Source organism: Protopterus annectens, chromosome 1.part0, assembly GCF_019279795.1.
Source record: "Protopterus annectens isolate FY-2018-M chromosome 1.part0, PAN1.0, whole genome shotgun sequence".
NCBI lineage: Eukaryota > Metazoa > Chordata > Ceratodontiformes > Protopteridae > Protopterus > Protopterus annectens.
The window spans coordinates 619,215,777-619,229,091 of NC_056725.1; the positions used below are offsets into that span (position 1 = coordinate 619,215,777).

General features: G+C 43.4%; 1 protein-coding gene across 3 annotated transcripts in view; it reads left to right on the plus strand.

The window, feature by feature from the left end:
* UBR2 (ubiquitin protein ligase E3 component n-recognin 2) overlaps positions 1-13,315 on the plus strand; it is a 5,196,118-nt gene that overhangs the window by 2,170,979 nt on the left and 3,011,824 nt on the right. For all 3 annotated transcript variants that reach the window (XM_044061864.1, XM_044061881.1, XM_044061872.1), the window contains exon 17: positions 4,840-4,950. In XM_044061864.1, the coding sequence (XP_043917799.1) occupies positions 4,840-4,950 (111 nt within the window). The remainder of the gene's footprint in view (positions 1-4,839; positions 4,951-13,315) is intronic.

The following is a 13,315-nucleotide window of genomic DNA, read 5'->3' on the forward strand; positions in this document are numbered from 1 at the left end:
TTGTTTGGTATATATTTCTCGGAGGTACAGACCAACAAGGAAGGACTGTGGCTGACCAAGTTCGCAGATGACTGCAAACTGGGCGCCATAATCGACTCTCCAGCCGACACAAGCATCCTCCAAAAGGGCCTCATAGAAACAGACAACTGGTGCCAGAGCCATGGCCTCAAGCTAAACGCCAAAAAGTGTATAGTCATCCCCTTTGGCAAAAACAAAGTGCCCACAAATTACCACATAGGTGGTAATTCATTAAGTACAAAAGAAGTAATTAGGGACCTGGGGACCCAAGTTGATAGCGGTCTCTCATTTGACAACCACGTGGCCAAAGTGGTTAGAAAAACATTTTATATAGCCCACCTAATCATGAAGGGATTCACATCTAGATTAGGGGAGGTCATTGTGCCTCTTTACTCATCCCTCATCAGGCCCATAATCGAGTACAATGCCCCTTTTGGGATGTACCTTACCAAACACCTGCAGCAACTGGAAAGACCCCAAAAGTACCTCACCAAGAGGATCAAAGGGCTCAAACAGATGCCATATGCTGCCCGGTTAAAGAAACTCCAGCTCTACTCAGTGGCATACCGCCTGCTCAGAGGCATACCGCCTGCTCAGAGGTGACCTGTGCCTGACGTATAAGGCCATGTCCAACCCGGAATTAAGGGACATGCTGCACCTCAAAAAATCCAAATCCCATTGAGCTACACGCTTGAGAGACTTGAACCTCAGCACTGAAATAAATAGGACATGCTGGAGGGACAGATTCATAACCCAGAGGTTCCCTTCACTCTGGAATAAAATCCCAGTCCAGGTTAGGCAGAGTCCCTCATTGACTCTCTTCAAGAGGAATCTTGATGAGTGGATGGGAGATCGTAGGTTTACCCCGGGTATCACTTCTGTGTCACTGTTAGACAGAGGCACAGTATACTAACCTCGAAAAAGGGCATAGCAAAATTAATTTAAAATGGGTGGCGAAAGCCAAACATACTCTGGCTAGGCTTATAAATGCCCTAGGGCAGATAGCCTAGTATGAACCTATGAACCTATAACATCTTCATTGTCCACCTTAATTGTAATGTAATTTCACCTTTAAAGTTCATTTCTCAGAAGCACCTAATCAAATAATAAATACCAGCTTGCCAAATTGAAATTCTGTGGGCAATGAGACACATTTGAAGCATAAAACCCATGTCTGTTTCTCTCTCTTTCTCACACAAAGCATAAATGCACAAAGTTACTTTAGAGCTCAAGTCACAAATGTCACATATTGATATAATTTAAAACTGTCCTTGTCCAGCACAGAGATGGTAATCTGTTAAAAGCAATAAAAAAGGCACTGTCATTACCAGTACTTCATAGATTTCTTAAGTTTTGCACTTTAATACAGCTCTTTTAAATGTCATTCCTTGATAATTAGCCATCTACTAAGATGTAATATGTTTATTATGACTTCAATAAATATTACTGCTGTTTTTTTAATGAAATTTTAGTATTTCTTGCTAGTACTAGACTTCAAGTTAGATTACATTGCCCTTACCAACAGTATATATTTATTTTTTTATTTTCCCTCTGTTTTACTTCATCTACAGTATTTCTCATTTTAAGTTCATAGGTGTGTACTAGGCTAACGTCCACCAGGGCATTTTTAACCTAGTCATGCATGCTAAATTTCTGATAAGTTATGATATCATTGATAAGTGTAAGCAAGGGCTTGGGAGATGAAACATTACAAGCAGGCACCTCAGAAATGAACCATTTACGACTGCCTGTGTCCATTAGAGAGACATAGATGTCAAACTAGAGATTAATTTCCTGTTCCCCATCCAGTTGTCCACGTTACATTTGAATTTGGTTAGGGAGTACCTCTTTCACTTGGATGGGGATCCTGTTTCAAAGAAGGGGTAGTGTCTGAGGTACATACCTGTTACTCCAGCAGGTCCTGCTTATATCACAGGGAAGGTTTAAGTATTAAGAGCAGCTAATTTTTGTGCTGTTTATTTTGAGGATATGCAAGAGGTCCATGAGAGTGGGTTCCGTTGATGCATGTATGCAAAGCATAAATCTCCCGTCAGCAGCCCATAGGAGACAGAATACAGGGATAGAGCTTTGAGGCAGTCTGCATAAGAAGAACATGTTGTTTACACCTTGTATTCTTTTAGTGAGGAACCTCTATAGAGGTTCCAGTTGTTGGATGTGCCTTATTCTCTAGTAGTTTGTGTATATTTAGATTTCCACCCCTAAAGATTAATTCCCCAAGAATCTAGGCAACAGTGGTTCTCCTTTCATTTGGAAATGGCCAGTGGTAATTACCACATCTTCCTCACTTACTGGATTTACTCACACAAGATCTTGGGTATTTGGTACATCCCAAGCCCAAATGGCAATTGACTACCTGGATGATAGGGTTTTAATGCCTTTTAGACACCTGTTGTCAGAATATGCACCAGCTATTAATGGAATTAAGAAACCCTGCTGCTAGAAAAAATAATTTATTAACAAATGGAAGAAGTTTTCTAGTTGGTGCTAATAAAAGAACCAGTAGCCATTCAGAGCTGGTGTTTCTGTGTTTTTACAGTATTTGTGCAAGTTACCATCCTAGGTCTTTAACATAGAAGACAGCCTTGCTTATTTCTCTGAGCCTTGCAAGAAGAGTATCTGAGCTGCAAGCTCTTATGGTGGCACAGTTGCATCTCATTTTCCATAAAGATTGGGTTGCTTTGAGAATGAATCCTTCTTTTTTGCCTAAAGTGGTATCCAGATTTATATTAAATAAATCTATCCATGTCTTTGTGTTCTTTAGAAAAACTAAACATAAGAGAGAGAGAGGATTTTTCATACCTCTGATATCCATATACAAAACAGCTACTACCTTGACAGAAGAAAATCTTTCAAAACTTCTGGTCAGTTCATTTTTGAAGAAAGGACAACCTTGTGTCAAAGCAGATTATTTCCAAATGGTTGTTGTAGGCGGTTATCTTTTGGTATTCCCACCTCAGCAAAATTATTCCAGGCATGGTCAAGGCTCACTCTCAGACCATTAGCTTCATCTTTGGCTTCTTGGAAAGGGTTGTATTCTAGAAGCATTAACTTTGTTCTCTGTGCATACTTTTAAAAAGCACTATAAAATAGATTTCTTCTGCAGGTCTAGGACAGGCTTTGCTAGGACCATTCTCTAGGGACTCCTGGACCCTTCTCCTTCCTCCTCCCAGTTCTTCTAAACTGTGGTAATGTACCCATGTAGCTTTGGCTACTTGAAGAAGTGATCATAATGATGAAGACTGTACAGTTGTCTAAGCCACATCCTCCCTCCATCTCCCTTATTTTATGTTTACAATTTTAACAGGGCATATACTTGTAATTTTTTTCTTTTACTAGCATTGTCCTCTCGGAACTTAGCCTCATTATCTCTGTTGGCATGAAAGCTCCAAATGGCTTGGCGCTCAAACCTGACAGCTCAGCTCAAGATGAGTAACAATTTGGGCACTTAGAACTTGGAAGGTGCCTTGAAGCTTTTCATTTGTCAAGGTGGTAACTGTGTTGTATGTGGATATCCAAGATATGAAGAATCCTCTCTCATATGTTTAGGTTTCCTAAAGAAGACAGGGACATGGAAGATGGCTTTCTGTTATATTCTATGCAGGACACAACCCACATAACTTAGGCTACTGCAGGAGTGATCATTTGAATATCTATTCTTCATTATGTTTACTTATACAACTGTTCTTTAATTTGACCCAGGATATATGGCAGTAGACTACTTCATTTTCCCGTGCAACATTTCTGTTGTGAGATACTGTGTTTGCAACAGTGTACCATTTGAAAGTTTTGAACATAATTTCTGGGTCTGGTACCTTTATAGCCATCTGATGATTGCGTAGTACATTCTTCAGGTTAAGGGTACTGTGGGCAAAGACTGTTGTCAGATCTTTGTTGACAAAGCATAGCATGATTAGTTTATAAGGGTTGTGCTAGTTAAAAAGAAAGAAAAAAAACAGGATTCTGTGCATACTGCCCAAATTATGATCACCATTGAGCATGTCTTCCACTACTTCTATGCATCTGTTTTTGAAAAGTATAAAGCTTCCAAAGACGACTTCAAATAAAAACAATACCCACAAGTTCATTTTATACATGCTGTAAAGGACATCACCAGGATGACTAGTGGAGTAATAGATTTAGGAGACGTTCCTTTAAAGACTTAAGATTTGCAAGATATGTATGTAAAGAACCTATTAACTCTTATTTTGTCTGAGTTTCATTGGACTAATTTCTGTGATGAGGCTTTCAATGGCATGAGTTCGGATTGCAGCTGAGTTTGGGAAGAAGTAGGAAAAAAAAGTTTGAAGTAGAACTCAAACTTGAGTTTTTAATTTGGGAGGTGCCCCCCCCAACGCTTTTTTACCTACCTGCCCCATCCATAGGGCTTTTCTTCCTGCACATTCATTTTAATAAAATTGTCTCTAAGGTTTCTGTACTTTGGTTAAGCGGATTTCCCTTTTGTGATGAATTTAGTTTGAGAACATGTCCTCAAGAGAACCCTCTTCATACTTGTAGAAGAGTATGCTTTCATAGGACTTTGTCCTGAAAATTAGTTTTTTTCTCCCATATGAAATTAATTACAACATAGTTTTAAACTTCTTGCTAGACAGGAATTAAAAGGCAAAAATTATTTAGTAATCCCAGTGGCAGAAGATAAATGCTTTGTTTTCTTTTCAGTAAAAACTGATATATACACTTTGTGTTAAATTTGTTGGGTATGATGACTTTGAACAAAGTGAATTATAGTGTATGCTATATTTCAGTGAGACAGTTTATTATTTTGATTTTTTCCCCCTCTAGAGTGAGCTTAGTCCACCCATGTTGATAGAGCATCCACTGAGATGTCTGGTTTTATCTGCCCAAGTTCATGCAGGGATGTGGAGAAGAAATGGATTTTCTCTAGTCAATCAGGTGAGTTCTAAAGAAAGTTTCACACTGTATTTTGCATGGAGTTCATCACAGAGGCTTTTCTTTTACTATATATATATATGAATGTCCGTCCATCCCATTTGTGCCTGACATACTGTGCTGTATGCCTTGTTTTTTTTTTCCTTTTCACTTCACATGAAAGTAATTGAGACAGGAAGATTTTATACAGAAGTCTGATAAATACTGATCATATTTGTGATAAGCCTCATCTGTATATTGAGGGAAGGAGGAGAAGACAGAGCATTGTAATGTCACTGGCTTAGCAAGTAGTGCACATATTTTGATGCTGAGAACATCAGAAGTATTTAGGCTGAGGGGGCATGGCCAAGATGACTGAGAGCAGCAACTGCTCTGTGACTGAAAAAATTTCTCTGACAAAAAATCAAAATATTAAAATTTGGAGATGCTTAACTAATTTTATTTGGTAATAGTCAGATAAAAGATTTATAGCTTATAGCTTTAACTTCTTCAAAAGCTGTAATTTTTCTGCCAGAATTTCAACTGCTTGGTAAAGAAAGAGAGGATAGACTTCAACGTGAACCACTCAAGAAATGGTACTCAGGATTCTTGTATTAAAATAGACATCAAGTCACTAATATCTAGTATGTAGGATGATTTGTTTGAAAGGGGCAAAATGGATACCAAAATAAAAGTTTCAAAGAAAAGGCCAGAAAGGAGATGGAACATTTAGAAATTCTCATGAAACAACAAAGTGCACACATCAGCAGAATGGAAGAAACTTTAAATAATCATGAAGCGAGAATAACTGAATTCGAGTCTCAGGTTGAATTACTTAAAAAAATATAACTGGCTGATATATAAAGTTGATTTAGAAAATAGACTGAGATGAATTAACATTAGAATTTATGGTTCATAGGTAGGTACTAGGCTATTGGCTCTAGGGCCTATATAAGCCTAGCCAAACGGTACCCTGGCTTTCACCACCCAAGAAAATTATTTTCCTGTGCCCCTGTCGAGCAGAGCCACAGAAGTGATCCCCGGGGTGAATTTCCTGTCTCCCATCCAATCATTAAGATTTTTCTTGAAGAGCGCTAATGAGGAGCTTTGTTTGATATAGATAGGTAGTTTGTTCCAGAGTATGGGAAGTCTCTAGGACAGGAATCTATCCCTCCAGCATGTTCTGTTTATCGTGGTGACAAGGTTTAGGTCACTAGAGCGTGTAGCTCGGATGGATTGGGATTTCTTTAAGTGGAGCATGTCCAACAGCTCTGAGTTTGACTTAACTGTGTATGTTAGGCAGAGATCGCCTCTGAGTAGGCAATATGCGACAGAGTAAAACTGGAGTTTTTTGAGATTGGCTGCGTAGGGCATCTGTTTGAGGCCGGTAATCCTATTTGTTAGGTATTTCTGCGGCCTTTCCAGTTGTTGTAGATATCTTGTGAGGTACATATCAAAAGGGGTGTTGTACTCTCTAATGGGTCTAATGAGTGACGAGTTGAGGGGAACAATGACCTCTTTTTTTTTCCTGGATGAAAAACCTTTTGTGATGGTATGCCACGTAGAAGGATTTCCTGACTACTGTGGTGATGTGATTATCAAAGGCAAGACTACTGTCCACCTGTGTCCCAAGGTCTCATCACACTTTCGGTGTTATTTAGACTACTGCCTATGTGGTAGTTCATGGGTACAGAGTTTTTGCCAAAAGGGATGACAAGGCACTATTTGGCATTGAGCTTGAGGCCATGGCTTTGACACCAGGCATCTGTCTCAGTGAGGCCCCTTTGTAGGATGTCCACTTCCCTAGGAGTTTTGTTTATGGCTCCTAGTTTGCAGTCATCTGCAAACTTAGTTAGCCAAAGACCTTCTGTGTTAGCCTGTACTTCAGTGAAGTAGATACCAAGCAGGAGAGGACCCAGGACTGAACCCTGTGGTACTCCACTTGTCACTGGTCTGAAGTCGGATTTGGAGTCTGCTACTTTCACAGTGTGGGTTCTGTCAGTGAGCCAGTTGGCAACCCATCTTGTGACATAGGGATTTATATGTAGTTTAGTGAGTTTATCTATAATTCCAGAGTGGGGGATTGTATCGAAAGCCTTGGCAAGATCTAGATAGACTGTGTGAACCACCTTATCCTCATCTACGGCTTTGGTGACAACTTCAAAGAAGTCATGATCTGCCTTTTACAAACCCAAACTGGGTAGGGCGAGAGTTTGTAGATTACCAGTGTCATTGTTTATAAGTTCCATAGCCTTGCAGACCAGGCTCGTCAGGCTAATGGGGCAGTAGTCCCCGGGGTCCGTGGTGGCTCCCCCTTTGTGGAGTAGGATAACTGTTGTGCGCCATTCAGTGGGCACAAAGCCTGAGGTGAGGCTATGATTGAACATGGTACTTGGGTGGGGTGCTAGTTCGTTCTGTAGTTTGTTTAGAATACAGCCTGGGATGTTGTCAGGTCCCATGGATGCTGTGTTCTTGGCTTTGGAGAGTGTGTTTTTTACCTGTGCAGCCTTGATTACAGGAACTTTGCATTCTTCTGGTGTAGCGATGGGGGGCCCTTTAGGGAATGAGAGGGGGGTAAAGTTAGCACTGAACCTATCTGCCTGGATGATGGCAATATCAGTTGGTTCTGTATATTTGGAGCCATTATGCTGTAACTCGGAGCATATCTGAGTGTTGCCATTGAGATTCTTGATATAGCTATAGAATGCTTTGTGGTTGTCTTTATAATCAGTGGCAGTTTTGTTTTCGTAACGAGCTTTGGAGGATTTTATCAGGGATCTCATCTTCTTACTGAGGCTAACCAGGGAGTTCCTCCAATCATGGTATTTTACTTTTTTTTTTTTTTTGCAACAGTTTCTTTCTTCTATTGTTGAGTTTGTTTATGGCAGGGGACCACCAGATTGGCTTCCTTTATTTGGAGGATAGCATCTTGGTTCTGTTAGGGATTGTGCACGATCCATGCACTTGTGTAAGTGCTTATAAAGTGGATTCAGCAGTCACACCTCTATTGTACATCAGCATGGGTGTCGTGAAGTTTGCCACTTCTGTCTTAAGAAGCGTGAAGTGGCTTTGGAGACATTTTTTAAGGTGGTTTCCCTAATGGGGGGTGGGGGTGGGATGTGGATGTTTAGGGTGATTAGTTTATGGTCAGATCTGATCGAGGAATTGATCTCTGGTGTGGAACATGTTGGTAATGACCAGGTGTAGGATATTGCTTTCCCTGTTGGGGGTGTGGATGAGTTGATCCTAGGCATTGGAATTTATGAATTCCAGAAAATATTGCATTGAGCACAAGAGTTGGTACATGAGTAGTTTTCCCAGTTAATGGTGGGGTAGTTGAAATCGCCCATTATTAGGGTGTTAGGTTGTACCCTAATATTTTCCAGTGCATCAAGAAATGAGGAGTGGGAATCTTGGGGCATGGTGAGGAATCTGTAGCAAGCTACAGTTTGGATTGCGGTCTTGCCCAGAGTTAGTTGCACTTGGATAATCTCAGAAGCATTATGCTGAGCAACTAGCCTGGAGGTGTGGATATCCTTAATGAATATGGACACTCCTCATCCTTTAGTGTTTCGGTCCAGGTTAGACCTGAAAAGTATGAGGAAGACGATATAAAAAAACTTCCTAACAACCTGGCTGTATAAAACATTAGATCTAGCTGAAACCTTATCTTTTGTAATTGAAAGGGCACATAGATACCTGATATTACCATGCATTAAAAATAACATGGTCCAGCCCACCTGTTAAAATAGTTGAACATGTGGTCAGATTTGACAGTGATTATTCCAGTAAAATAATAAGTAAAAAAAAAATCCTGCTTACCATTGATCAAGGAACATGAACAATATTAAAGCCACTTTTGGTGTTTTCTGCAAAGATCAAAGTGTATCTTTCTGAAGGAACTAAAATATTTGACACACTGGAGGAGGCATCCACTTTTGTCAACAGAAATAAAATCTTTAATACTGAAGAAATGGATTGGAGCAGTATATTTCTCAAGAGATATAGTGAACTGATTTCCTGGAAAACTACTACTAAAATTAAAAAAAAATGCTTAAAAACAAAGTGACTTTAATTCTCTGATTGCAGGACTTTTATTTTATGAAACAGTAGCTTTACTCTTTAAGTAAAAAGTTTGTGTGAGAATTTAAGCTTTAAAACATTTGCATGTATGTATTTATATTTTAAGTTAAAACATTTTTTCATGATAAAGAATATAAATGTTTAGATGTTAAGTTGTCAAACTCGCCTTCATTCTTGCTGGATGGGTTCGGAGCCGATCCTCGGCTCCGACTCGGCACTTGCTAAGCTCGAGAGCTAATTTTACCAGCTCGAGGCAACCCTATATCCCATGATGCAAGGCGTGACTACCCAGATCTCGTTTGCCGCTTCGCGAAGAGGTCTTCTTTTACCAGCTCAGGTAGTGTTTTTGTGATGTAACTTTATACAGTTAAAAATCTTCCCTTTTTCCAGCCTTTTTTTTTTCTCAGTATTAGAGTTAGTCTTTCTATAGCTATCTCCTTAACCCTATACTCCCTCAACCTAATAGGTTTAGTTATTTTCCCCTTCAGGCCTTAAGCCTCCCTTTCCTTAATTCCTTTCAGGGTATTTCAGTGTTGTACTTATACTTAGTTCCCCCCCTTCTTCTTAAGTTAACTGTGTGGGTGAACTTTGTGCATGTGTGTTGTGCACTGGGCATAATTATGTCCAAAGAATCGAAGGTCTCAGGCTTCAAGAAGTGTGACTCGTGCTGTCAGAAGATGTCTCTGACAGACGGCCACACTTCTTGCGTGTACTGCCTGGGACCTCTACACCTGCAGGACTCCTGTGCCATTTGTCATTCTTTTAGCCACAGAGTCCTGCAGGAACGTAGGAATAAATTAATCCTATGAGGCTTATTGAAACCGGAGAGCTCCCCGACCAAGACCGGGTCGGGGAAGCCCTCTAAGCCACCTAAACCCCAGGTTTTGAGTTCGAAGCCTTCGGCTGTGGCTCCGACTCCTTCGGAGTCTAGGTTGGCTCCGGCCGGAGCCGATCTTTCTCTCTTAGAGGCGGTGGTATCGGTGCCGGCCGGCTCCGATACACCTGCATCGAAGTCGATGTTGGCTCCGGCTGGAGCCGACATTTCCATGTCCCAGACTGGAGCCGATAAGTTATCGGCTCCGACTGGAACCGAGGGGTCTTCGGGTCCGATGGCTCCGACTAGGAAGAGATCTCGGTCTCCTTCCCTGGAGTCGATTCGCTCGGCTCCGGGATCTCTGCATTCGGAGCGGAGCCATCGGAGCCGATCTTCTAGGTCTTCCAGGCTCTCTGACCATGACTTGGAGAGAGTGGTAAGCAGATTGCTGAAATCACAGAGTTCGGAGCCGGAGCTTCTCGAAACCTTGACTGTTGGTGCGTTGGAGCCGATGCCACCCCTTTCGGCTCCTTCGTCTTTGTTTTCCTCCATGACACCTTCCATGGAGGGATCTGTTCGTCGTGACTCCCGCGTCTGCTCCGAGGGGGCGAGTGGCATCGGACCCTTGTCCGGCCCCGTTCTCCTTCTCGGAGCTTCGGCGTTGGTGAGTTCGGCACCGACATCGGCCTCGAGCCTTCTCTTTTGGCGGGGCCGGGAGTTCCTGTTTCTTCGGAGCAGGAGCTCTCTGGCCTCCCTGGAAGGGGAGCCTTTGAGGTGATGAGGAGTGTTCTAGCCCCTCAGCTGAGTCAACAGTTGGTTCCATTAGCTCCCCCCTCCTTGGTGCCTGCTGATATCTCTTCCCACTCTCTTGCTCCCGGACCCAGAGATCCATCGCCCCAGGTTTCCCCACTGGGAAGAACTTCTTCTTCTGAGGTTTCTCCTGATACTTCGGGGGAACCCCCGCGTAAGAGGACGTGCAAGAGAAAGCACATAGACTCCCCTGAGTCTACAACACCTGATACTGACTTAGATGAGTCGGAGGGATCCACAAGGTCCACCTCTGAGGATGTCTCCTTTTCAGACCTCTTGGAACTCCTTAAACAGAGGGGGAACTGGCCTTCCATTAACCCCTCCGAGGATGAGTCAGTATACCTGGAGGCTTTTGGATCTCGACCTTCCACCTCCTGGGTGTCTCCACCTTTCGAAAGGCGTGGGCGGCCCCGGATTCTGTGGAACCAGTCCCTAGGAGGCCATCTAAATTTATCACAGCCCCGGTAGACAAGCAGTTTCTCACCAAGGGTGTCCCTGTTGATGCCATGGTGGTGGCAGCTGCCACCAAGAAGGAACTTGCCGATCCTTCTGTACCTGTCCATCCTCCTAACAAGGAGTCTAGGACCATGGATAGGTACGGTAAGTGGATTTTTTCCTCGGCGACCTTCACTATGCGCTCGCTGAATTATCTCTGTCACTTTACCCGGCTTCAGAGAGATATTCTCAAGGAACTAGGTGAGGTAGTACAGGATCCGTCAGCTGCCGGGGCTCAAGAAAAAATTACCTCGCAGCTGGGAATCCTAAATTCCTTAAACTCCTCCATGCGGCTCATTTCTTATGCGGCCGATGGAGCGAGTAGAGACGCAGGCACAGGAGTGGCCCTTAGGCGTCAGTCCTGGATGCGGCTTTGCAACTTCGCAGATCCCTTTAAGGCGTCCTTCACAAATACTCCCTTCGACGGTTCGGCTTTGTTTGGACCTCAGGTGAAGGAAACATTGACCAGATGCGAGCAGGACGGCAAGACTCTTTCTGCCGTAGGAGTCCGTTTCTCCACCCCTTCAAGACCTTATCCTAAAGGTCAGAAGGAAGGGAAGATGTGGTTCCGTAAATCTCATGGAGTCATTCCGGATGCACATGGTCAGTTTACCCCCAGAGGCGGAGGGGGTAATAACAATAGACGCCGCCCTAGGGGCAGAGGGAGTCCGCAGAATCAGGGTAGCAGAGAGCCTCTCCCTGACAAACCCATCCAGCATCCCTGAGGTGTTGCCCGACTGTCCACCCTTGGAGGCAGTCGGGGGAAGATTGTCGCTGTACCCAACAGCCTGTATTTCCCTTTCTCAAGACATTTGGGTACAGTCGATCATATCCGAGGGTTACAAGATTCCCTTCGAAAACTATCCTGTTCCTCAGAAGGTATCCCTCCCAGATGTTGCACCCGGTCTAAGGGAGTTCTCAAAGCTGGAGGTATCAAAACTTCTAGCAAAAAGAGCCATCCAGCCAGTTCCAGCAGACCAAATAGGATCCGGGATCTACACAAGATTCTTTTTGGTCCCCAAAAAAACAGGAGATTGGAGACCAATTCTAGACCTCAGCAGACTAAACAAGTTTGTCAAGAAGGCAAGATTCCGGATGGTCACGCTTCAGTCCATTTTACTCTTTTTGGGCAAGGACAACTGGATGTGCTCGGTAGACCTTTAGGATGCGTACTATCACATAAAAATTCACAGGCGCTCCAGAAGGTTTCTCCGCTTTCGGCTGGGGACCAGTCATTTTCAATTCAGAGCCCTGCCCTTTGGTCTCACTACAGCCCCCAGAGTGTTCACCAAATGCATGGCAGCGGTCGCGGCTCACCTGAGACGTCAAGGATTCCAGGTGTTTCCGTATCTAGACTGGCTCCTCACGGCCACCACCAGGCATCAACTTCTCCAGGCCAGGGCCTACACTCTTCATATGTGCAGCCAGTTAGGAATTTCCATAAACTTCGAAAAGTCCTCCTTGTTACCTTGCCAGTCTATTACCTTTATAGGCGCAGAACTAGACACTGTTGGGATGTCAGCAAGACTCACAGATCAAAGACTTCTGGACATCCAAAAATATGTTCAGATCATCCTACTCAGCCAAAAGATCAGGGCCAGGTTTGTCTTGAAGGTGCTAGGACTTATGGCGGCTGCCATCGTACTTCTTCCTTTGGCTTGCTTCCATATGCGGCTACTGCAATGGATGTTGTTCACCCAGTGGTCCTTCCAGCAGCTTCCCATGCGCCACGAGATCATCGTGACACAATCTTGCAAGAGTCACCTGACCTGGTGAATTTCTTCCCCTGAATTCCTCCAGGGCAGACCATTTGTTCCCCCGGCCCCGGTTGCCACAGTCACATCGGATGCCTCCCTGATCGGGTGGGGGGGGCATTATCAGGGCAGGATGGTCCATGGCACTTGGCAACCCTTCGAATACCATCTGCACATAAATGTCCTAGAGATGAGAGCAGTGCTTTTAACGTTGCAAGCCCTCAATGACTTTCTTCCTTTAGGAACTATTGCAGTTCAGACGGACAACATGTCTGTAGTATGGTACATCAACAAACAGGGTGGGACCAAGTCCTAGCCACTGTGTCGAGAAGCTCTCAGACTTTGGCAGTGGGCAGTCTCCTCTCATCGGTTTCTGATAGCAACGCACATCCCCGGGAAATCCAACTTCATTGCGGACAGATTGAGCAAAGCT